Consider the following 26,409-nt stretch of genomic DNA (forward strand, 5'->3'; position numbering starts at 1 on the left):
ACGGCCTACGCAGAGGGTGGGGGGGGGGTGCGTGACATTAGCAGGCACACTGCGTAACGCTGCTGCATGCGGGTGACATCACAGATGTGATGATATATTCTTCACACATGATTCAATTAATGTATTGCTAGTGTGTAAGTTGTAATTGACGAATCCATGCATCATTTCATGCCTCCATGGAAATGCATAATAGATAAACAATTTGTTTACATGTTACTGAACACAAACATGTAAACGCAACTGTGTTTATGTAGGGAACGCAGAAGAACGCTCCTGCAGTGACTGCCGAAAGAATACCCTTAATAAACGCAACAATAAAGCCCAAGGAAAGCAGAAGTGATGATACAGATGGAAAACCAGCATCCTCCAGAAGATTTGTGCAAGGGAAGAGGCAATTAAAATCTCAACTGAGCAGACAAATGGACAGCAGAAGCAGTGACGATGAGTCGGGATCTAAAAGGAAGGGTGACATTCCTAAGGAAAGATACCCTGCAAAACGTAACCCACCTCAGCCCAAACGCCCGAGAAGGGCAGCAGCAAAGAAGGCGGTTTACAAAGACGTGTCAGATGACGAGATTGAAAACGATCAACTTTTGGATACTGAGGAATATGAAACTGCATCCCATACAGTGGTAACGTAGATGTTACATTTATTTCCAGTAAACAATACTGTAAATGTTTTACTTGCCTTCATGCGTTTACCAAAATATGAGGTAGAATGAGCATGACTGGAGAAGGCCTTGTCTAAGCTTGGTTATAATAACTTTGGGTGAAAGGTGTAATTTCCAACTTTGAGTAAAAGGTTAAACAATTAACTGTTTTGCCGCTTTGAATGTAATCACCAGATACCCCTTGAAACATCTCTGTCTAAGAATAGGGGTAACAAGTCCGGAGTCGATGAAAATGATCTGCCTCGCGCTGCTTCTCCAGAAACACCCTCGTCAATCGAGAAGCCAAGAAGTGAGTTGGCTTGTTCAGTAGGTAATATATAATTGCGTTGATAAAAAAAAAAGTTTTTGGTCGTGGGGTATCATAATTTTTCCCCCCCCTCATGTCTGAATTGTTGGTTCAAAGTTTGTACGCATTTTCTTTTCATTTAGATTACAAGCCTTTTCTTTCGTGGTTGTAATTTGCATTTTGAATTTTGTAAAACGTAACCCAGTGAAGCTGGATTTGAGCACACTGTTGGTAGCAAAGCCTGGTGTGGTTATGCGGGGTGGTTCAAAAGTTGTTCACAAAGGGTTATTACATTTACTAACACATCACGTCGGGTTATTTCATTTATTTGAAGAAATGTTCAAATTCACTTACATTAACATGAATGCACACATGCATACATTCTCTGTTAAAATTATTTTAGGACTTTTCTTTTAAGATTACAGGAAACATTTTTGAATATTCATCTTTTTTTTGTCTCTGTTCATTCAGGGATTTGAGGTGACCCCACAGGCAAACGAAAAATAGATATTAATAACGATAATAGATCAAATTATATCTTAAAACACTAAACTGTTTAAACTTTTAATGGCAGTGTTAAAATAAATTAAATAACCATATGTTTCCTAACATTTGGGCCACCCACTATACAAATTGTGTTTGGATCAGAAGTTGCCCTTTCTACAACCACTGGAGGAATGTGATCTGTTGCTTCGTTCAAAGCTGTACTTATACATGGTGTGCTTATGTCCAGCAACTGTTGTATGGTTGAAAACGATTGATCACAATTATGTTTTGAAATTGGAGACTTGAGAAGATGTTCTTTTGCTGTTTGTGAAAATGCAGGTGAGAACTATTTGCCAGTTGGAATTGTAGAAATATACAACCGGCCACTCGCCGCCTCGCCAATGCCATCCTTGGCTGAAAAGTCGTTCAGTCTTGGGTCGATTTCCCCTGGCTATGTTGAATCGCCTGCTTTGTCACTTGTGGTCCCTGAAAACTCACTCTCCAACAATTCACAAGATTCACCAATTGCTAAAGAGGTATGAAAGCACATTGAGGAAAGAGGTGATGTTGATTTATCATGTTTTCATGAATGCAATATAATAAATGTATTTTCGAGTGTTTTATTACTTTTAATGTTGCTGATTTAAAATAATAATTAACTTTTGACTTTTCAATCTTAAACTTAACCTAGGGTGCAAATTAACTGTTGAAGTTCACTATCAAGCGAGGATAATATAATCAAGTTATTTGCTTTTACCTTCTCTTGCAGTTCCCAGAAAGTATAATGAACACTCTAAGTCAACTTGTGGACGATATTGATGAAGACTCTATGTTGCAGTCTGAGTCCAGCCCAGAGGCATCACAGGCTTCACAGCAGACTTTTAAACGCTGCTTGTATCAGCCGTCCAAGCTGACCAACTTGAACACTCCCACAGAGAAATGCAGCTACGCACCAGAACCCGTTAGTACCTTCGCTTCACACAGGCTACGCACGTTTTGCTTTCACTTAATTTTTCATAGACGGATCGTTCTGAATGTTACGTGCACTGTTGTGCTGTATTGTACACGCACGTGTAAAACCCCTTTGCCAATCAACTGCATTGACCTAGGGCTTCCCCACTCTGCGTGGGTCAGGGGTCTTGTTTTGTTTACGATTCACCATGCTGATCAGTGTGGATAGTTTATATATGGGAGCATGGATGTATAGTATAACAGGAGTTTTCTGCATTGCCCTTGGCTGACCACCAAGTAGCACAGTTCCACAGCCGTCTGACGACACTGTGCCCAATGTGGTTGCCCATCCAAGCTCGATCCAGATTTGATGAGAGGGGAATTCTGGGTGATTTGGTTAATTGTGGTGGATTGTGGGAAATAACATATAAGACAAGGGACTGTTTTACCACAAACAGAATAAAATAAAATTGTAATCCATTGGCCGATGGGCTTTGTGGACTAACGTCCAATGAACGTGTTTAAGCAACGTTATGGGGATGTTTCCTTTTATATATTATTGCACCGATGTGTCGTGTATAACCTGCATTGCAATATCTGTTGGTGTTTAGTTATTGAATACACCTCCGTCAACATCTGCCAAGAAGAGTCTAAAGTATAAGCAGGCGCGTAGAGCAGGTCAGTTTACCAGACGGCCATACACCCGGCTGTGTTTGAAATGCATGGCATTTTAGGCACAGTGACCTTGAAGTGTACACATTTCATGATTGCAGAATGAGTGAAAAAACTTGAATGAGAGTTTCACACTGCATGAAACAATTACAGTTGTACACATTTGTTTTATCAGCGTTTGACCGTTCAAGAAAATGCTCAATACAGCCAAGTGAAAGACAATCTTCAGAACGTGCCACTTACGACGAGATGAACGAGATGATTTGTTCCAGACAGTCTACACTAAAACCAAAAAAGCTGTTAAATTCTGCAGCAGTAGTTATGGTTTCCAACACAGCAGGTGATTGAACTCGTCGAAACCACTCTACGGGGAGTTTCTATTTTCTCCTGTTCTGTGTGGTTTTGTTCCAGGTTTTGTCTAGTTTCCTCCACAGCTAAATAAATATAAAATGGACTGTATAACTGTTATTGGTTAACATTCCAATGCTAAATTGTGACGTGAAAATTATTCCAATTGGGATTACACAGCAACATTGTCCCCCTACTGCAAACATTTGGGAGGACCCTTCTGAGACTCAATTAGGCTTTCATGGGTAAACAAGCATATCAATACATGTGATGCATAAATGATTTAAAATATATATTTTTTCATCACGATTCGTCAATCCCATTCACAGGTAATACCACTGACATTCACGGAGGCTATTGAAAAACTTAACTTATACACACACAAAGTTGGTATTTCAACTTTACATTCGAATCGTCTGCATCAAAGGTATTAATAGCGTGTTTTGTAAGTCTGAGGTGTTTTTGAGTTCCACGAAAGATTGGAGTGAAGCAGACATCATGCGATAGAACTCGAACACATCTGGGAGCGATAGAGCACATCTGCGGGAAACCTACTCAGGAACAATTAAAATTAAGTGCAAATTATATGGTTTTGGATTTATGACAATGAAGCAGTTACCATTACAAATGATAGAACAAATTGATAAGCAATAAAAATAAGGTGATGAAACGTGATAATCTTTTTTGAATCAGATCTTGACCCGAACTGACACTTTTGTCCAAACACTGGTACGGGTAATTAGTTGCATGCTTACTAATTGAGCCATGATTCTTGTACCTGTGATTTTAATGGTTACGCATGTACAGCTGTATTAAGCATTGCGGTGCACTTAAAAGTTGATACCATCAAAAGATAATGGGACATTTAATTAAATTAGCTAACATTCACTTGAAGAGCTCCATTACATTGAGTTTTGACGCATTATGATGGATGATGTGACAAAAGGTATTTTTGGTTATTGCTGTCTGCCGGCATGTTTTCAGATGACGTATCGAGCGACGATGCTTCGAGCGATGAGCTAAGTCTTGATGCAGACGTGGAGGAAATCGTTAATGATGACAGCATTGCCATATCGCTCAAAAACTTCAGCACCAACATAGTGGAAATTACAAAGGTAGCTTTAATGGTCATTTACCCACGTGCATTATGAATCGTTTATATTATTTTCAACGAGTGAACAATGAAACGACGTTAACCCTCATCATGAGCTTAAATAGTATTCCAGGTAAATTGTGTATCTATATATAAAAACACGTATTGCTCGTGATGGTTCACTGCCGCATGAAGACTTAACGCAATTCAAATATTGGGGGTTATTTGACCACACTTGCTACGTTGGTGAGTACCGGTTGGTGAAGTGGTGGGGGGTGGTTTGGGGGGGGGTGGTGACGGAGGGGTGGCGGACCCAGAACCAGATCAGGCATTGCTCACGACCAATGTTGACGGTAGTCGGGAATCATTGCTTTATTCGTGGAGCAGTGCACTGAACATTGCACTCCCACTCCACACATCACGTGGTTGAAATTTGTCCTGACTTTGGTACATATAAGTTACTTGTTATGTATATATATGCGGTGTTTAATGGACGGTTGTATAACTTATTTTGGTTGTTTAGATGTGTATACTTAATTGTTTGGTTATTAGGATATGTACACACAACTGTATTTTGATGCATGCAATGAACTAACCCGTTATAATACGTGTGACAGGCAAAGTATGACAAAATTGAGGCGTACACAAAGAACTCCCTACGGGTGACTGAAAATGAGATGTCCAAGCTGTGGGGCCAGATGCGACACCGAAGGTGTGTGTATGTTAAACGCACAATAATAGCCGCAGTGCTAAGTGTGTCTTCGGCTGGGTTTTGTTATCCTTTTGAAATGTACTTCAGATTTCTCCATTCACGGGTGCAGCATTAATTGTGAGTGCCAGTTGGGGTGGTTTAACTCGGCCCTTCATTTCCAGGGTTGTGCAAATAAGGACCGCTTTGAGAAGTCAACATAGTGTGTGTGTCCTTTGGATATACTCCACCCTACCATATGAATCTAAATCATGTACCACCGGCTCATAGGTGCAAACTGGATTTAATTACAGCACTGCATTCATTTCAATGAGACACCCACTCCCTTGTAGTCTATGGTCTTTATATTGACGTGTGGTTCCCGTTATGGTGAATTACACTCGTATTATTTAAAACAGTCATCCATGGTCTAAATGCATTGTACTGCTTCAGTTAAACATGTAACAACATTCATAATATATTGTTGGGTTAGGCCACAACGATCTGACTAAATTGCTGTCGCAAAACCCACGACAACCTAAATTCATTGTCATGTGTTTGAGCATCTTAACACGCCAATTATTGTTTCGGCTCGCTGGTAAGTCAAAGAACAATTCTCACAACCAAATATAGCAATTGAAGTCGATGGAGGGAATGTGGTCTGATCATTACATGGCCTATCCTAAAAAAACATCCTGAGTCATATTGGCCATTAAAACGTACCTGTTAGGCTACATAAGGATACGGATTTGCATTTATTAAGACCTTAAATTCTCAAAATGCCTTGCCATTGCAAGTTAGAAACACAAAACGTGGGAAATATGGATAATTTATTCAGGAATAACAAAATAGGGAGGCCCTGGGGGAGAATCTTTGTGCTGCCATGTTGTGTGAGGCAGACCCCAAGAGACATTCCACACCAACACAGCACAGGCTCCAGCAAATCCCAGGGGAAATCCCAGGCAAGTGGTGATAGGAGAAAATCCAAATTTGGAGAGAAGGGCCAAGAAAGGGACCAGAATATGAAGTGGAAACAAACACAGGCCTGATGCAATGGAGAAAAATAACTAAAATAAAATGAACATATATTCCATCACCTAAATATTTAAGGATATAAGAGAGGAGCAAAGCAAAACGTAAACTGAATAAGAAGATATTGCAGTGGTTATTTAACTGCACATACCATCTTAACCGAATGAAAAATAAGAACAGATCCACCGACACATGGGCCATTACGATCATCGCATAGATTTTCTGAATTCCCCTTGCAATATTTGACTTCCTATACTTAAACTGCATATTCGAGAGCGATGCGAATGTAATTGCATTGTATTTTTTACGTATCTTGAAGTGCATTTATATACGTGTGAAAATGCGTTTTGTGCCCTTCTAGGATTCAGAAAATAAAGCGCATGCAGAGAATACTGCTTGACGAACTGCAGAATGCGAATGAGGAAACCAAATTGCTTAAGGAGATGGAGAATGACATGCTGGTACGTATATTCAAGAGGTCGTCATGGCTAATGTCCGTTGAAGCCATCGCACTTCGCCGTTGCTTATTTCTTTCAATAGATCCCTTCGCCAGGTGCTATTATGATAGCCGATGGTCGGCTCTGATGGTAGCTCACCGCCTGGCTTTAGATCGTCCGCTCGATCGCCAACATCTGGGTGCCTGTCGTGGTAACCTGCCCTCTGTTCCCAACCTGCACACGTGTCCCCTCCACCCATTGCAACCTCCTTTCTCGTTTTACCTGGTGAAACGTGCGATGATATATTTTCCGTATAAGTTGATTATCTTCTGTACCTCTGTAATTTATTGCATTATTTGCATGCACCTGTATTAAAAGGATGTTTTTTTAAATAGTTGCACTGGTAAAGTCCAGCTCTGACACGCAGTGACACGGACATTATGTGTTAATGAATAGGTGTGATCCCTTTTTAACAAGAAGTCAAAACATGCTGATAAATGAAGCCACCCTTATCAGGTTCTATCTAAACTTTTATGTGATGTATTGTTGCATAACATATGAAGGAGATCCAGATTAATCATACGATATGTTTCATTAGAACTTTTGGAAGAAACAGGAAAAATCTTTCATGGCCTTCAGGATAAAGCAAGAAGAAAGGTTTGTATTTTATACCAATTCATAATTGTCCATTAAGCCCAATGAATATATCTAAGCTTCTTAATTAAGAAAGTTAAATTTATGTAATTTTCACTGATGGAGTTTTTGCCGAATATTGAAAAATGCACTTTGCTTTCATTCCACACTTGTGCAAGTGACGCCGAGAGGCGAGAAACCCTATTAAGAAATTCACAAATATACACTCACCGGTTCTAACGGCCTGCGAGTTCGAATAGCATACTGGACTCTGGTTGGTGACTTATCACAACAGGGGGAGCCGACCTTGAGCACACAATATGATTTAGAAGATGGAGAACCATTCAAATCAGATTGGTCATCAGGGTAATTTGAAAGAGCCTGGGAAAAATATAACTAATGCCAATGAGTGGCTTGGGAGAGTGCGAGGATAAATTAAGGGGATTGGTGGAGAGTCGGGGAAACATTCTAGAAAGGATGGGGAAGAGGATAAAATAAGTTGAGAGAAAGGGATTCGTGTTGCCTGAAGGCAGGAATTCCCTGAAGTGTTGTGTTGAAGACGTAATGAAGTCGGAGTTCAAGAGTTACCTGGGCTGGAACTCCTTGACACTTCCATTTATTAGTTAGTCAGGTTACCATTTCGATTAGTGGAATTGTGTTTTTCAATATTTTTTCCCACCAGGAAAACATTTGCATAAAAAAACATCAGAAAACGTTTTATTTTCATCAAACCTCACAGTGCATTTTAACGCAGAATGTTTACGTCTGGTCTTCTTGTTGTTAGTTTATGCAGCCATAGACTAACCTGGTTTAAATACTGGAATTGTTTTCTAGGCTGAAACGAATGCAAAGCCTATTTGTGGAAAGTCAACATCAGTCTGATAAGGAAGACAGGACAATGATTGAAAATGGAGTAAGTATTATTAATTTCGTTGTTTCTTCATGACGTTACACACTATCGCCACTTTGCATGGTTTTGGATGTGTACAGTCCTTTTTAAACCCTAACTGCTGGATGAGGGCCTCCTAACACTTGGAGGGTCAAGGGTTATTTTACATTACTTAACTGGTGAAGGTTTACATGTGGAGGTGTAGCAAGTACAGCACCAACATCTAATGCTTGCCACACTGTGCTTTCTTCATAATAAAGTATTTTGGGTCGGATCGCGTAAGTATAAATGTGTCGTAATCCTCCACCCGACGCAGCCAGTAAGGTTTGTCACGTAAACAACGCGCCTATTAGTTACTACATCAGCCCACCAGTGTGTTGGAGAGTAAATCCATAACATTTACAATTTGAGTACCGACGTTTCGCTGGTAATTGCATCCAGCATCAGGCGATTTGCCAGAATAGTGACGTAATCCACGTGCTTCCGGTCTTAAATAGAGCAAGATGACATCATAATTGTGAACCCATCAGGTGGAGAGATCAGAAGGCGGAAGGGGGGGTTATTGTAATAATATAATAGATTAGTAATCAGTTAATTAGCATACGTTTACTCTGTAAGGAATACAAGTTGTAAGATGTATTACTTAATACGTTTCCAGGCCGCACTATTATGAATAATATTGGTCGCGAAAGCCTCGTGTTAAACTGTGCTCTCTGCTGCCCAACGACATAGCCACGCAGCCTCTACCAACAACCTTGATATGCTTGGATGATGTTTGCCAATCCAAGCACTGTGCAGAATCAATCTGGTTTAGTTTCTGAGATGTGATGGGAGTGGAAGCATTTTTAGTGATCCATTTGGAAAAGTGATGTTTGAAAGATTTTTAACACCCATCTTTTATTGCAATTGTTTTAGACTCGGACACTGCGGGAAGAATTGAAAGTCTACCAAGACCGTCTTTTGAATGAAGCTGTAAGTGTGCAACACATTTTAACGAGCTTATAAAAAACTACTGGTAGAAGGGCCTTCATTAGGGGGAGCTCTATCGAGCCCTTCGAGTGTGTATTTGTTCTACACTTTTATGCTGGCCAGACTTCTTGAAGAGTTAGGAGTATATCCACATTATACCTCGCTACACTTGCCTTTGACTGGTGTACGTATTAATGCTACTGATTGGACAGAGGTGAGAGTATTTGAGATGCGTTTGCTCCCTTGTTTCAACGACTGCACCAGGAGATTTAACCGTTGATCTCTTGATTGTAAGTCCCCCGTGTGCGAACCTAGTCTATATTTCACTTGCATTGTAAGCATGGTTTGTAAGGTAATCTTTGGCCCTTCGTCATATTGTTTCTACAGCAAAAGGAAGAGCTGAATCAAGTTCGACAAACGCTTGAGGCCACATTCACGTCTACTTACATTTGAGGGAAATGTTCCAGACAAGGAAGAACGGCGTCCATATTAACTACAGGAAGATTGAAGTTGCATTTTCAAAATATACGTATGCCAAATATCTAGATGAATGTTAATTTAATGAGATGTACAACGCTGATATGTACATTGATGAACTTTATCAGTGCGTGATAATTATTCATTGATCTATATTTAATTTTCGGTCATGCCACATGCTAGTTTCATGCCAACATTCTTATCATTGACAATGAAATACAAGGTAAAGCTTCGGTCCGACAATGAAATACAAGCTGTAGTCCTTAAATTGCTGACTGGGGAAAAAAAAAATTGTTGTCATAAAATTACTTGGTGACCTAAATCCAAAAACGAATATAGGTCATTGCATTTATTGGCTACAAAAACCTAAATTTGAAGTCTGTTGCGAATTATTGCTTATTTAATGGTTAATCCAACATCCTCTTCATGCAAATTTAGCGTAAACTAAAGCTTTTTTCACAGGCAATGTTGCCCATGTTGATTTTTGTTACCGATTGAATTTTTAGTGGCGAATCTTACGCATGTACTTGTTTGATAAGCTTTAGAATTAAACGCTTATGAAAGCTACGGTGTGCTGCGTAGATATTTTAACTGCGGGGTCTGCATGGTTTGAAACGGCGCGGCATTGACGTCAATCGGGAGTCGATGGTCACGCGATACGCCCTGCTGTTGTTGAACAATTCGGGATCGAGACACAATCTCGTTCTACGATTGGGGGACGAAAAGAAAATGTTTAAAAATAATTACGTGTCTCGACCGGCAACATCCCCCCCCCCACTTCAAAAAGGTTAAACCACAAGTACAACCGCCGTGGAAAAGATGTGCCACTCGGCATACTTGTGTTCACAGGTAAGTGTCGCACGCAAAAAAGAATCGCGATATAGGTTAGAAGTGCGATCTTGGGTCATGGAGGACAACGCGACAATGGCAATTGGCATAGCAAAGAACACAGTTCCATTTGAAGTGCCTTTATTGTGTTTTTTTTATTCCCAGGGCTGAAGCACTCGGTTTGATTAGCAAACTTACAAGATCATCAACATTACTTTGTTATAGCCATACTTTTAAGAATCACACTTAAACAGTAGTTTGTGTACATGAAGGCACATGCTAGTCGCACATGCTAATTTTAATAATATAAGGTAGTTTACAATTGTTTAATATATAATATTAATATATTTTTTAATTGCAATTTAGTCGTACAATTATGGTGTGTGTATGAATACTTTCATGTGGCAGTCAAGTTGCATGTGTACAGTATTAGTATTGCCTTTTTCTTAACACTTGGAAAAAAAATTAACTTAATACTTTTTCCATAACCTGTATATTCAAAGGTCCATGTGATGGCTAAAAATTCACGCCACGCACCAACTGTAATATCGAGGTGTGACCTTGACAGGCAACTCTTCCACTGCCTACACGAGGACTAATAATCTCATCACAGGTTCCGCGCTTGCTTGTAAATCACATTGTGATTCACTGAAGGAGAGCGCCAAGGCCGAGGTGCCCGTTACGGTTGCGTTTAAGTATCGTGTTGCGAAGCTTTCGGAGCCACGGTTTTCTTCCGTTGTAAGAATTCACTTTTTCGGGGTATAAAAATACACCGGTTTCTCACCTGTGATTCTTAAGCTCACGGGTACTTGACGTTGAATTGTGCGAGAATATTTATGAAATGTATTCGTGGGATCCCACCTGCAGCTGCTCGAGGCTGATACGTTTGCCACAAAAAAATAGTGATTATTGAATCGAATCGTGGTCCTGAGTCAAAGCAGTTGATTGAATCGTAGTGGCTGGGAATTATTTTATTCCTCCAATACAAATGTAGCCCCATAGATTGCTCACAGGCATCTTAGGAAATAATTTGGATTCTGTCAACATGATTAGATGGCATACTTATACTTTATATTCAGCAATTTCATTTGGATGTTTTTTTTAGTTGCCATCTTTCATTGAAAAATAACATTTCAACAGAATTGACAATGGCCTACAACTTTTTAGCTTTACAAATATTTACTTGTAAGTTGTTTGAGTTTTCCGAATTTGGACTTATTTTTAAAATAAAATATTTGCCCCTATTTTTCTTAACAACCCCTTTAAAAAAATCAAGCTTTTTATAAATTTCCAAAACTACGTAAAATGTCCACCTTGCGGGATGACACTGCTGCTCGTTGTACATTCCAGCAATGCCAAAATATACATGTCGATTAATTGCTGGCATCGTGAATAATTAACATTCAAGCTTTAAAAAAATCAAGCTACAAAAACTTCACCTTTCCTTACACCGGCAGCCACTTTAAAGGAATTGTATTCTTCCTGGATTATTGCGCTTACACGTTCTGCACCCCCTTACGCGGCTCAAACTCCTGGAATGCATCGCAAAAACCGTCTTGCCCTTGTCGGCCAGGTAACCGGTAAAATCATCATTGTGCTTAATTTAGCTTTGCAGGTCAACAAAAAAAAAGTAAAGCGTTTAGTAAAAACAAAGTGAACGCAAGACATGGCTGACCACGGGGTTCTAGTTTTGGACTCATCGCGTCACGCGTCTCGTCGATGTTTCTGCAGTTGCCGTGCGTTTTCACTGTTGCCCTGTGGTCATTCGGAAGTCGATGTCTGGTGGGAATACACCTCAGTCCAGAGCAACCTTCTTGCGAACGACAGTCCTGGTCTCCACGGTGATGGAGTGTCCATTGCTGTAGCCGTTATAATCGCCCTCTTCCTCTCTCGATTTCAAGTGTCGTCTTGAACGACTCTTCTTGTATGTCTAGGCCGGACGGGAACGGGATGAGTGAGAACATGCATTGTGCGCCATTCCCTATCGTGTGTTTCATCGGGTTGTACCGGAGTGTTGTTCGGCATGATGTCTGACGTTTTGAAGTGTCTGTTCCTGAAGAAGCTCCCAGCAAGTGGAGCGAAACGTCAGACTTCGTGCCGAATAACCCACGATACAACCTGGAAACGCCTCTGAGGTATATAGCACAACCTCGAAAGCCAACGTAACAGGATGCATTGCGTACAACTTGAAATGTCCTTACAAGAATCCAGTGTGCATTTTTGTGAAATGAAGTTTTAATATCAGAAACAGCTAGGATTATAAACTGGTACACTTTTAAAAACTAAATAATCGGTGGTGTAGTGTGGTTGCTATGCTGAGGAGCACCTCATGTTAGGAATTAAATAGGGCCCATTTGTCCGATTTACCACACAACCCTTGGTAGTTCCACTGATTGGGCCCCTCTTGCTGGTGGGCCCTGGTGCAGTTCTGCTGCCTGCACACTCGATGTCTACAACCACTATAAGGGTGCTTTTGAAGAAGCAAAGTTGGATCTGAGAACACAAATGTTTTTGCGTAATGTACAGAACGTATATTCACGTGTGTATATATACACACACTCCCATCACCTATCGGGATTCTTAAGTGCAGCATTAATCAGAATCTGTATTTATCCTGGAGGAATCCGATTAGCTATGAAGCTCATTTTTCCCGACATGTCCAGTAGGGGCATGGAGTCAGAAAGTTCCAACAAACAATACTCAAACTGAGACCCTTTTTTTTCTTTGCCATTCTTAACCTATTATTTTTCATACTCTGATACTGACAACACATTTCCTGCAAATATGACTGCTCAATCCCCAGCTATAACTGCCTCAATATTTGGATCGTCTTTGTACTATTCGCCTTTTGGCATTATCTGGCCTGACACTGGTTTTGAGACGAGGCCACAAAGAAGGCCGTCTCTTGTGTAGGCCAATCCGTTTGAAAGACAACGCGTATGTTGACATGTTTTGCTAAAAGAACGTGTGGTTAAAGCAGACTTTATTCCTTGCAATAGTTATCTTATTTGGCGTTCGAACATCTTAACACCTGTTTTATTGCGAGAAAGGGTAAAAACCTATTCTTATTTTTTCATACAAAAGCCTTTGGCTACACGTATGGCCATGACGTAACAACCACGAAAAGCTCACCTTCATATAGAAGTTGATGAAAAACAAGGTGAGGGAAAACATGTAGCCCGTCAGGAACATGAGCCACGGGATGGAGAAGCCACAAGGCCACACGATGGCAGATATCGTCTGCCCAATTGTGAGTACAAACTGGACCTGTAAATCGAAAGCAAATGTGTGGTGGGTGTCATCGACTTGCAGCGAATTCGTTTCCCCGTAATTTTTGCCACAATATTCTTAAAATCACCAGCTTGGCACCAATTGTATCTGAAAGTTATGCAGCAACAACGTAGTTGTGCTCATTTAACTGCGCTGTATAGTATCGTTGGTGCGATGCGTTCATTTACTTTGTGCAGAAAGCACATTTATGATATCCCAAATATCTTCTACATTTAAAATGTAAAAAAAAAATCACGTAGATGTTGAGGCCTCTTATTAAACCACTGCCAGATGAGGGCCTTCCCACATCTGTGCAGGGTTTTAGATTTTTTAAACCATATTTCACCACACTGGTTATTGCAGTTTGGTGAAGGTGGGGGGAGGGGGGTAGCGGAATTGCTGGAAAAGCAAATTAGTGTCGTGTAACAATGGATTTTCCTTTTTAAAAGCTGCCCTGTGCTTCTCCCTGTGTCCCCTTGTGTATCTGCTACGTGCCTCTTTTCCCCCGTGGCTCTCTCCTCTTCCCTGTGTCTCCCTCCATATTCCCGTATCTCCCCATGTCCTTGGGATGCCACGATAGCGAGATGTTACCTACCTCGCCTGATATACAGGAGGTCGTGGATTCGATCCCAACCCAGAGATGCCTGCTGTATATTGGGAGTGTGCATGTTCTCCCCGTGGTCGCGTGGGTTTTTCTCCAGGTCCCCCGGTTTTCCCCTCCACATTTAGAATCGGCATGCATTTAGAGGATTTGGCTACTGCTATATATTTCCACGTGATAAGCCACTTAGTTGAGCTATCATTTGTGGCCAGGTAGCTTCTGAAAAGGCGCTATATAGTAGCTCAGTGGGCTTTACTTGGTCAAATAAAAATAGTTTAACTTGAGTAAGAGTATCCTTCCTTGCCCTCATTCCCCCTCTCATCTTGCCTCTCCTCCCCACGTCTTCCCCATGCCTCCTTATATATCCCTTATCTTCATGTCTCTCTCCTCCCCGTATCTCCTCCTCGCCGTGTCTCCGTCCTCCTGCCCGTGCCTCCCTCATTCCCATAGAGCTGTAAACACGACGTTTTATTGAGGTTCCCAAAAGACAAATTGAGTGCACGGGTGTTGCATGATTGCCTCACCAGCTGTGCCTGAGTGAGATATTTCTTCCACCAGAGGTATGGCTGCATTGCAGGAATAGCCGCCAGCCCGTAGTAGGAGTACATCATGACATGAATGAAGCTGTTCAACATCGGCCCAAAGAAAGCTGCGAGGAGTGAACGTGTTATCGGGACAAGTCAGGGTCTTCAATAAATACACAACTCAAATCATCACAATTCGTATATTTAACATGTTATTATGCATTCTAGATTTGAAGCTTTCGTGACTGCAAGGATTCATACTCTTAGGCTTTTTCGGTAAAGTCACGTAGGTAAAAAAAAAAATTAATAGAAGTAATAATAAAATAATACATCACGACGTTTCGGAGGCAACACAAGTCTCCGTCATCAGGTGGGACCGTCACACTGATGCAGTAATTTTAGCTGTGACGGTCCCACCTGATGATGGAGACTTGTGTTGCCTCCGAAACGTCGTGATTTATTATTTTATTTCTATTATTACTTCTATTAATTTTATTTATATTTTATTACCTACGTGACTTTACCGAAAAAGCCTAAGACTTATTATTATTATGATGCATTGTTGTGGGGAGTTCACAGGTCGTCGAGCAACGGTTTCATTCTGTTGCTAGATGGAGGATGCTCCATGCAGTGAGGGTTGTTTGATCACACTTGACCATACTTCACCACACCGGCCAATACGGGTGGGTGAAAGACCCGTTCAGTTATCACTCATCACTGATATTAGCTAGCCCGGGCACTAATTGAACTCGGGAGAGCAGTTTTTTTTCTTCATTAAATGGTACGCTTACCACTGCGCTACCATCAATATATATGAGGTGCAGGATGGTAGGTTGGTGATTTAATTTAACGATGCTCCACAACAACCCATGAGGAGTAAAACAAATTATGCCTTTGGGGCCGTCCATAAATGACGTCACGCGATTTTGGACGATTTTGACCCCCTCCCTCGTCACGCGGCGTCACAAAAAGTCAGATCCCCCCCTCAAATGACGTCACAAAGCTCTGCCCCCCCCCCCAATAAAACATGCTTCAAATCGCTTTAAACTATTGTCATTGTAGTGCGTATTTAATGTGGCGCTACACTCTGATGTTGTAGGAGAACACATTTATAAAAAAAAAGTATATTTAATTAAGTAGAATGTGTTGTCTATATTTCTTAAAAGTTGCGCATTTTTATGTTGTGACGTCACATTTATCAACCCCCCCCCCCTCGTCACACATCGTCACAAATGTCTGCCCCCCCCCTAGGTGCGTGACGTCATTTATGGACGGCCCCTTTGTGGTTCCCCCCCCCCCCCCCCCCCGATGTTACCCCACTTGTACTGCCTGTGTCTTGTCTTGGGAAAACAATTCACTCAGAACTCGCACAGAGCAGTCCAACACTTCCTGCTACAAAACTTATCCGTGCAAGCGGACACAGGAGAGCTGCCACTGAGATTCCGTCCAGTGACCTGTGATCTCCTTGTCCACGATGTATGCATGTTGAACTTCTTTTGCATTGTGGGTAGCCAACCGTGCTTTTGTAAGTCTTGGAGCTTGAAGTTTTGCCAAAACTCAACAGCAAAACCGACTTTAATTTGATGTGTGTGCATCATTGGTGTGTTCAGCTTGGATCATTACATCACTACACTGGGGGGTTCCGTTCAATCAGAGGCGGTAGCAACCTGGATTCGAGCCAAGGCTCTAGGATGTGCCAGGTCGACACTTTCACGATTCATCCACTGGGCCACCCTCGAACACGTAATGGGTTTAGATTGTTCATGATACGACACGATGTCAAATGTCATGGTTATGAGCATTATCTCAATACCAGTGTTCTCATCATTCTTTATGTATATATGTATGTATGTTCGTTGAACTTCTTTCACACCCTACATAGCCAAGCGTACTATTCGGAGGTGTGGGGGAAAGATAACAAACTAAACGCAAAAAAGCAGATCTCAAGAAATTAGTTTTCAATCTAAATTATTGAAAAGTGCATAGTTTTAGTGGTTTCTTCTTATCGGAAGGAAGCGCATTCCAGACGGCCGCAGAAAGGCACCTGAAAGCACGTGGTGTGGTGACCGTCTTAAATGTATTAAATGTATTTGAACATGCTTATTGTATTGCTTTTGTGCTTTGCTGTACTTGTAGTGTGAATAAAGGTTCCAGTAAAATTTCGTAAAACGCAGGTTACTCGGAATAACCGTTCCATATGTTTTCTAATAATAGCAAATATTAAAATCCACATCGCTCATAATTGTACATGCCGTCAGTTACACGAGATAACATTTGTTAAAATTCCAGTCGCTATGAAATTGACGTCACTGTAAAATTGCCATGCTGTCAATGATGCCGAAAAACATTTAGCCATGCACAAATTAATGGATGATTGGCAATTAGCTACCCGTTTCCTCGTTGGGGTTTAAAGCCCATATGATGATAGGCGAAACACATTTTAATTGAATATAGAGAATGAAGGTTGATTAATTGAATTAATCACAATTCCACGATATTCACATCCACGTATCTTCCTCGATCCAGTCACCGTTGTCAACAATGTAATAACACAATTAACGGAAGTTCTCCTTGCGTGGCTTGTGCAGCAGAGATGTCTAAGCCAGTCTGACAATTACCACTTCGTTATCCAACCACTTGCTGTGACAATGCACAGATTCGTCTGTCCTTGGTTTAATGCAGTCGTCCAAGTCCAGATTACCTGTGCAATGTAACAACGGAAGATGCTGGCTCCCTCTGGCCTGGCCTGCGTAATCGCACTGTCGTACGTGACCTTTCCCCAGCACTTTTTCCGGTGATTTATTGCAACGTAAAAAAAAAACCAGTTGGGTGAACGTGACCGAAACCGTGCTCATTGCTAACAGCCTCGAACCACTGTACCTTCATGAATTTATGAATAAGCTTTAACCCCAACTTCAATTTCACAAATGGTGATGTGGCACAATTGCACATTATCCCCTGCTGCACTAAGCTACTGTTGTATATATATTATATATGTGTGTGTATATATATAAATATTAAGAGGGCTCTTCAATGCATAATTACACAAATACGAACGGTTGTTACTGGTAGGAACCTCCTGGTTACACCAGCCCACAGGGGATTATTGTGTCCGTCCGTCGTGCAGGGGAGGGTGGGGAGGGGCTGGGTGGGGAGGGTGGGGAGGGGCTGGGTGGGGAGGTTGGGGAGGGGCTGGGTGGGGAGGGTGGGGAGGGGCTGGGTGGGGAGGGTGGGGCTGGGTGGGAGGGGTGGGGCTGGGTGGGGGTGGGAGGGGTGGGGCTGGGTGGGGAGGGGCTGGTCATCCCGTGGTGCCCTTATAAAACTCAACGTTTAACCTACTCACGCCGGCTTGTGCCCGCCCTCATAGTCGGACATATTTGCGGAATACACCACGCCGCCGTTGACCCTGGCCATTGACCGAGCAACCCAACGTTCCTACCAGCTCCCTCCGCAGGAATGTGTTTTGTCAATCCACTGTTGGATGAGGGCCTCCCCACGCCATGTGGGTCACAGAGGATGATTTGATCTTTTCCCACGCTGGTCGGTCAGCGTTGGTCAAGGTGTACGTATGTACGTTGAACTTATTTCGCACCGTACGTAGACAACCGACGCCTCGGAAGAGGCTGAAAATTCACTTCAGCCCATGGTATAGCTTCACCCTCCTATATCCAATAATGCATGAGACTCGCAGTAACCTCCGCATGATAATAACATGAATTGTTTTCAACCCTCTGTAAATCCACCGCTTGATAAAAAAAAACCTGGCAAGGCCATTTGTGGGTCATGGGTATTGTTGAAACGTACTTTTCCCCGCTGGAGGTGTGGGAGGGAGCGATTCAAATATCACTGCACCTCCGATTAGCAGGGTTGGCTACATACAAGCTCGAAAGAAGTTCAACGCTGATGTTGGCCATGGCCCGAAATTGTCGTCCGGTTGGCCGGGTTTAGAACCCCAGTGCACTTGGAACTGCGCCTCGCCACCACTGGAGCGAAGCTATTTTGAGCCGAGACTAAAATGTCTCTTCCCCCCCCCCCCCCCCCCAAAAATAATTTCAGAAAAGTGCTTTTCTCTTTTGGTCGTCACCGAAGAGCTATCGTCGTACATAATTTATACACGATGAATAATTGACTCAACTAAGCTGTCATGTAGAGCATTTATATTTCAGTGTGCTTTGCGGGAATAGCATGGTCTGACATACGAGCGAGCACCTTGTGGTGATTTTTTTTACGAGTGTTCGTGGCAGCAAAAAATGTCAGCATAATTCAATAAGCCAAGTTTATGGCGTATATGCAAGAGGGCTTGTGGCTTATACGCAGGAGACTGCTGAGTTGCAGGAAAATAACGATTTACCCCCCCCCCCCCCATAGCAATGCAGCCAATTGTTACGATTCGAGGGCCGTGATCTTGGGTAACGATTCGATTTGAGAATCATATATGTTTTAGCACGGTTGGCTACGTAGGGTGCGAAAGACGTTCAACATGCATACATGTGGTTGACAACAACCACGTGATGGTTGACCTCACGGTATTTTTTACAGGGACAGCTTCCCCTGGTGGATGGAGGGGGGGGGGTGCCCTGACCAGACAGCAGCAAGGGGGCAATTGGTAAGGTTGAAAGTTAGGATGTGATGACAAGGTGCTTGGAGTGGCTGAGGCAATCAGGCGAAGCATACGTCTGTTATCCTGGAAACCTTCAAGGAAGGATCGGTGTAAATTCATCACTCGACCGCCGATCGCCTCGCCGACTCTACCGTGCAGTGCGTGCTTGATTGCTCACTGTGGCCGGTGGGAATCCAGTTCATGACGAACCACCAGATGTTCAGCATGGTCGCGTGGTGGTAGACGTGCAGCACGCTGACCTGGCTGATTTTCTTGCGCAGCACGAAGAACACCGTGTCCATCAGCTCAATGGATTTGGAGAAGTAGTACCACCACAGGACACGAGCCACCTGCGGGAAAGCGACGGAAGAGTCCGGGCGTTCCTTTTGTGAAAACGGTGGCGCCTTCGGGCGTTCGTGCGTTCCGAGGTGGGGCGGAGCGCTCGGTCGCTATCGCGCCGCACTCGACAGAATTCAATGTAAAGTGGTCGGGTTGATTGATAACCTACGCCGGTCACCCGCTCACCGACCATAAAGGGAAAGTTTATAATTAGGAGACGTTTTGGGCAATGGCCCTTCTTCATGGCACTGTATTAACCAGGGCGGCCGTGGGGCTCGAACATGGAACCTCTGCAACAAGAGGCTAGTGCTCTATCGGTCCGTCAACTGGGAAAAGGAAGGACGGAAAAAAGCGTATAACACCGTTGCCTCACTTGGAGCAAAACTTAGCAAGACCCTCCTGAAAATGGCCTTGAGATCAGGTGAGGCTTTCCCGGGTTAAAAAAAAAAACATGTATACATTTTTATTAAAGTAAAAAAAAGTTAATGTTTACCTTCACGTCCACGTCACCGCTGCTGCGGGTGTTTTGGCATTTGAGGCTGTAGTTTCCCTGCCACGCTCCCACACACAGCTGTGAAGAGAGATAAGGCGTTGCGTGTGACAGTGGCAATCGTCAGTGGCGCGATGTTTAATGTGCTCATAAAAATTACATCACGTTGCTCAACAGCGGGCGGTGGCTTTGGTGAGAACTTCATCCAGCAGTGGATTGACCATGGCTGCTGACAGTTGCATGCAAGAGGACCATTCTGCAGTGACAAACTGTCCCACCTGATGACGATTGCTTGTGTTGCGATCGAAACGTCGTGATCTATTATTTTTCTACCTACGTGACTTTACCGAAAGAACCAAAGAGTATGGATTCCTGCAGTCACGAAAGCTTCAAATCAAGATCTCCCCCCTTCTTGCCAGCATGGTGAAGTATGGCCAAACAATACTCAATGACCAACAATGCCACGGGGAGGGCCTACATTCACCATTGGATTGACAAAGGGCTGATTATTATAGATATTTGCTTTATTTAATTATTATTACTGTGCTACCCACATCCTGACCATTTTACAAGATGCAAAGTTCGACTGTTGAGTTTAAATGCCACAAGCTGCAGCGATCGACACCACGTTTCCCACGGCGGACATTTGGTGGTGCTAAACATTTAGCCAGTGAGCAATGTTACATAAAGGTCACGCACGGGTGATACACCTAACTAATTGTGCTCCACCTGAGACTCGTGTGAATGTACTTATGTACCTCAATGGTTCAGTGTACACGTGTAGAATTATTTAAATAGTCTATTCGAAGTATCTTGAGCAGACGGTTGAGGTGAGATGTCTTGTCAACAATGTGCCGCAACATGGACCCAGCGCTCCATTTGTAACTCCTCTGTGACCTTCAATATTTTGAAATTGTCATCAAATGTGTTTAAAAAAAATTAAAATACAATTATTTTCGCCTTTTTCCAAAGTTTTGTCCCCATTCTGCTTTCGACGTCACGAGACGAAAAATCCATTTCAAAATTTCACAGAGCGTCGCAGAATGTAGATTTGAAGTTTTCGGTAAAGTCACGTAGGTATAAAATAAAATAAATGACCCTTTTGCCCTCTTCAGCAATTGTTTATTGCTGTAGTTGTCTCACCTGATGAAGGGGCACTTGTGTTGCGCCCGAAACATCGTGATTTAATTTATTTTATTTTATACCTACGTGACTTTATCGAAAGAACCAAAGAGTACGTTGCAGAATGGTCCATAGAAGCGGACATCACAGAACTACTTCTGAGTTCTCTAAGAGGCTTCATGTCCACACCATGGTGGCAGTGCCTTGCTCCGGCTGTTATGGAGCGACTCATGCAGCCAGCTATGGCTGCAAAGTTTGGTCGTGCATGTTATGTATATCGTTTATTGTTAAATTTGAATCACAGTTCCTATGATCACTGTTACATTGTTTTTATAGCTTTATGTTGGTGATTTTGAAAACGTTTTGGTTTAGCCATGTTTGTTTGTTGTAGTACAGAGTTAGCCTGATAACTTTAATCTACATTGTGTTATGTTTGTTATTGTTTGACTTGCAACCCACTGGGTTTTTTGCACACAGCGTTGAAATACGGTGTTTTTTCTGGAAGACTTTGCTGTTTTTTCCAGGATTTTTCTGTTGCGCGTAGTCACTTTAAGATGTTTCTTGTTCATGTTTTTGTTTTGTTGCGGTTGCACCCAAGTCAAGATCCGCATGGCTCACAGGGTTATACCGAATAAATGAAACTGCAAAACTGAAACTGAACCTTTGCCCCACTGCAGAGCAACGTTAGTCGCAAAACAATCAAACGGATAATTTAAATTCTCAGGGCAACCTTTTTTGTCGTTGCCGAAATTAAGTTGAACGCCACCTTTAACATGATTCCTTATGTGTCCAACCATTGGCGATTCGGATGAGCCCATGAACTCGCTGCACTGCGGCAGCTGGTTTTATCACGGGCGGTGTTCTGTCTGTATTTGAAAGCGGGTTTCTTCGCGGTACCAGCTCAGTGACATGACCTCTGAACCACCTGGCCACTTTTTCTGCAGTTTTTTCCTGGATTTTTCTGTTTGCGCATAGTCACTTTGAGATGTTTTCTTGTTCATGTTTTTGTTTTTTGTTTGTTGCGGTTGCACCCGATTCAAGAGCCGAATGGCTCACAGGGCTATACGAAATAAATGAAACTGAAATTAAACTGAATGTCAACTTGTTTGAACCTTGCAAAAAATAAAAACCCAGCCCAAACTCTGAATGGACAGTTTATGAACGGCGTTAAAACGGAGGTGTACTCGTGTCGCGAGTCTCTAATGTGCCGGTGCGAATAGAAAACCCAGATATCTCCTGACACGTAATAATAAATCACGGGAAGTATTACGCGTCTTACGGGGGCGTGCAATTAGATGAGATGGAGACAGCCTGGAGACGTTAGGTCACGCAAGGGAAATGAGCTGAAGGTCGCTTTGAGACTAGATGACTGGATGATGAAGTAAAGGAGATTACTCGGGGGGAATTATAATTTTTTTTCAACATTCAAAGAGGAGGAATGCCTCAACTTTGTGAACTGCAAAAAACTAAATCTGGCAGAGGAATCGCTTGAGGTCGTCAAAAGCTTACAGATAACTGGTGAACAAAAATCATAATCGATATCAATTGATGAACCAATGCCGTTTTCCCACCAATGTTCAACAAAAGCTGAAAGCATGAGCATGTAAAAAATAAAATACGCGTAAAAAAAAGAATATAGATCCAGACCATATTTTTTGGCAGCAGTGATGTTCAAGCCTAACCAAGTGGCCCTTTTCTACCCAAGACAAAATTTAAACGGCGTAAAAACAAAGAGGGCATTGTGAATCCCTTATGAGAACTACAAGAACCTCGTGTGTGTGTATGTGTCTTTGTGTGCTTGTGTCCCTGACTCGCTGAAAGGAAGAGCCCGGTCACGCCATTCGCTGCTTCTGATAGCGCACAAAGAGTCCTGGAGTGTTGGGACGCGGCCCATGGCTTCGGGGTGGGGGCCTCTCATTAACATTCAGATGGGGTGGCACCGTTGCGTTGCCCGACGCGTAACTGGGAGACCGCCGTTTTACACACACACAAGCCCACAATCTCCCTCTCTCTCTCTCAAGATGGTTCTCGTAATCAGCCTTGTGCCCGGTGGATACTTACGAGTACAGCACGGCGCTGGGGTTTTGATTGCTGCGTGGCCACCACCACCACCCCACCACCCACCCACCACGGGAAATGTTTGTGGGAGAGTTACGGTGAAAGTTCAAGTTTACGTTTGTTCCACCAGGTGAGTCCAAGATGAGACTCGTTTGCGTAAAGTGACCCTGGGTTGCGATGGTAACCTGCGGTTGTTTTGCTCACGCCTCTGCTGGCAGGAGGGCCTGCACCAGCATGGCTTTAGAGAGTCACTCCCCCTTCGAGGGTGTTTGGCCTACTCTTCCAATCAGACGTCTTTGGAGGGGGTGAGAGTACCCACACTTTACACCGCCACACGTTACTTGCCGATCGTCTGTACGGTGTGTACGTTGAACTTCTTTCGCAACGTACTTTGCCAAACGTACTAATTGGAGCTGCGGGGGATGGACAACAAACTAAACACAAAAATCATTAAAAAAAAAGTTTTCAATCTAGATTTAAAAGTGCTTGACTGTAGTGTACCCATTTACTGTTTACCGCTGGGTGGACATAGTTGGAGGGATTCATGAATAAAGTGCCATTGTTTAAACTGCCGTGCCGGAAAATTGAACCAATGACCTCTAGAATGCAAGTCGAGTGTGCTGACCATTGCACAGTGTGCTGTTACCGGACGAATACATGATGAGGTTGGACTCGTTACACATAAAGTGCTTGCCACAAATGAACCACAATACCTTGCTGAGCTTGTCAAGGGGAATAAACCATCACGCGAATCTCCGGTTATCCTCGCGGCGGCTTTTGACGAGCCATCGCGTGCTTTCGGATGCGCTTCTGTGGCCGTCTGGAACGCACCTCCTTCCGATATTAGGAAGTCAGTGGAGCCATGCACTGTTATATTTAGATTGAAAACTATTTTTTTTTTGGAAGAACTTTCTGTGTTTAGTTTGTTGTCCTTCCCCCGCACCTCCGTTTGGCAGGTGTTGTTGTTGAACTTCTTTCGCACCGTACGTGGCCAACCGTGCAAATCGGAGGCGGTGGGGGAAGGACATCAAACTCAACACAAGAAGCAGTTCTAAATAAATGAGTTTTCCCATCTAGATTTAAAAGTGCATCGCTCCCAGTGGTTTTCTAATATCGTGAACAAGAGCGTTCCAGACGGCCGCACAAGCGCATCTGAAAGCGCGCGATGCGGTGACCTTCTCTGTTCGATGGTCAGCCAAAAGCCACTGCGAGGATGCCCGGAGTTCTCGTGGTGGTTCATGCTTCTTGACGAGACCATAAAAGTGAATGCCACCTTCTAGGGAAGCCAGCAGTGGTTGTCCGATGTAAAGCATCAACCGCCCTTCCAAGGGAATGTGTAATGCTGGCTCAGGGTTGTAAACAGGAATTCATTACCGACCCATACTCATTTGAGTGAGAAAACGCCTTGAGTTTTAAAGCAAGTAATCTACCATTAATCCTGCTGTTGTTTGACTCGATAAAATTACTTTACCGATCAAGCATATTCTCGTGAATATGAGAACAAGCACAAGCACAAACAACCGAAACTCATCGCACACATTTATAATGATGAAATAATTCTTCGTCAATTACATCGAGCCTAAAGGAAAAGTAATAATACATACTGTGACTCTTCTGGCAATTTCCCTTCTTCATAGCAGACAGCAGCGAGATGTCTCTGCGTTGAATGCGCGCTGTTGTTCAGAAGCATCAAGGTCGTCTAATTTAGGGCAGCGTTACCAATCAGTGTGTCGACTTTAGGGAGCGATGCTGGGTAGCTAACTGTGCAAATGTGACACTGCGTGACTTTCACTTGACTTGCAATTGCTATATATATACACACACACACTGCAGATACTGTGACTTTCGCTGAGAAAATGCTGGTCTCTGCAGGCCCATTAAGCACAAGCAGTGAAATCAATTCCGACACTCGCAGGCAGCAGTGCTTGTGCCTAATGGCAAATTCCCACGGCCACGCCTGATCAGAAGCCTGGGTGTTCCTACGGGATGGAAAACTCCGTACCCCAAGCAATTATAACAGCACGAGGTTTTTCTCTGACGTTTTGCCACCCTCCCCCCCCACCCCCATGTTAATATTCCCTTGAATGTCGAGTCGTAAAACAAGAAATGCTTTCCATTCGGAACTCCTGCAGCGAGCGGTGCGTTGTACCCCAGAGTGTGAATGAAAAAAATCAATCTTCACGGTTGCATTTGCTACCATCACCGCTGGCTCCTTGCAGGGGTGGGCGGGGGGGATGTGGTGTGGATGGGTGGCGGGGGGCTGGCGCGCGCACCTGCACGCGCGCACCTGCACACACGCACCTGCACGCACGCACCTGCACGCACGCACCTGCACGAACATGTAGACGGAGAGGAGTGTGACGAGGAAGTTGTAGACCACCATGGAGGCGCGCAAGCCGAGGGGCTGCCGGTTGCGCATGCACGCGCTCCCCAGCCAGATGAAGGCGAAGTAGAGGGCGGTGACGGCGGCGGTCGGCACGTACGAGTCGAGCAGGGGCCAGCCGCGGACGCGCGCATCTGCGGCGTGACAGCGGAGGCGGCGGCGCTGACGTTAAAGGTGACAACCGAGCGATCATAGAGCTCAGCCCCCCCCTCTTCCCCCCCACAGTTGATCAGCAAGCAGGTCATGTGTGTTGCGGGGTAAAGTGTGGGTTCCGCCATCTCTTCTCCAAGACATCCGGCCAGCAAGGAAGAGCAGGCCAAGCTCACCCTTTCAAAGCCCCCTCGAACGAAGGCCATTCTGCCAACAGCGGCGTGAGCCATGCGGTCCCGGGGCCGAACCTGTAGCGCCTTTGCCCACCTATAGCTGTGATCAAATCGCCAGGTATGCTCGCCCGATCCAGGTGGAGACCTCGCTCGGGTTGAGACGAGCAAAGTGCTTGGATGCTCGACCAGCATGGACATAGCAGGGCAGTAGTGTTGCAGGCTGTGAGCTTGTAGGTGGC

General features: G+C 43.5%; 1 protein-coding gene across 2 annotated transcripts in view; it reads right to left on the reverse strand.

The window, feature by feature from the left end:
• Window positions 1-10,594: 10,594 nt before the first annotated feature.
• LOC144931728 (very long chain fatty acid elongase 5-like) overlaps window positions 10,595-26,409 on the reverse strand; it is a 29,993-nt gene continuing 14,178 nt past the window's right edge. For both annotated transcript variants that reach the window (XM_078855950.1, XM_078855949.1), the window contains exons 3-8: window positions 25,794-25,981; window positions 20,288-20,365; window positions 19,634-19,805; window positions 14,856-14,980; window positions 13,593-13,727; window positions 10,595-12,390 (exon numbers count right to left, since the gene is read on the reverse strand). In XM_078855950.1, coding sequence (XP_078712076.1) covers window positions 12,256-12,390; window positions 13,593-13,727; window positions 14,856-14,980; window positions 19,634-19,805; window positions 20,288-20,365; window positions 25,794-25,981 — 833 coding nt within the window. In that variant the 3' untranslated portion in view covers window positions 10,595-12,255. The remainder of the gene's footprint in view (window positions 12,391-13,592; window positions 13,728-14,855; window positions 14,981-19,633; window positions 19,806-20,287; window positions 20,366-25,793; window positions 25,982-26,409) is intronic.

This window comes from Lampetra fluviatilis, chromosome 4, assembly GCF_964198595.1.
Source record: "Lampetra fluviatilis chromosome 4, kcLamFluv1.1, whole genome shotgun sequence".
NCBI classification, from domain to species: Eukaryota; Metazoa; Chordata; class Hyperoartia; order Petromyzontiformes; family Petromyzontidae; genus Lampetra; species Lampetra fluviatilis.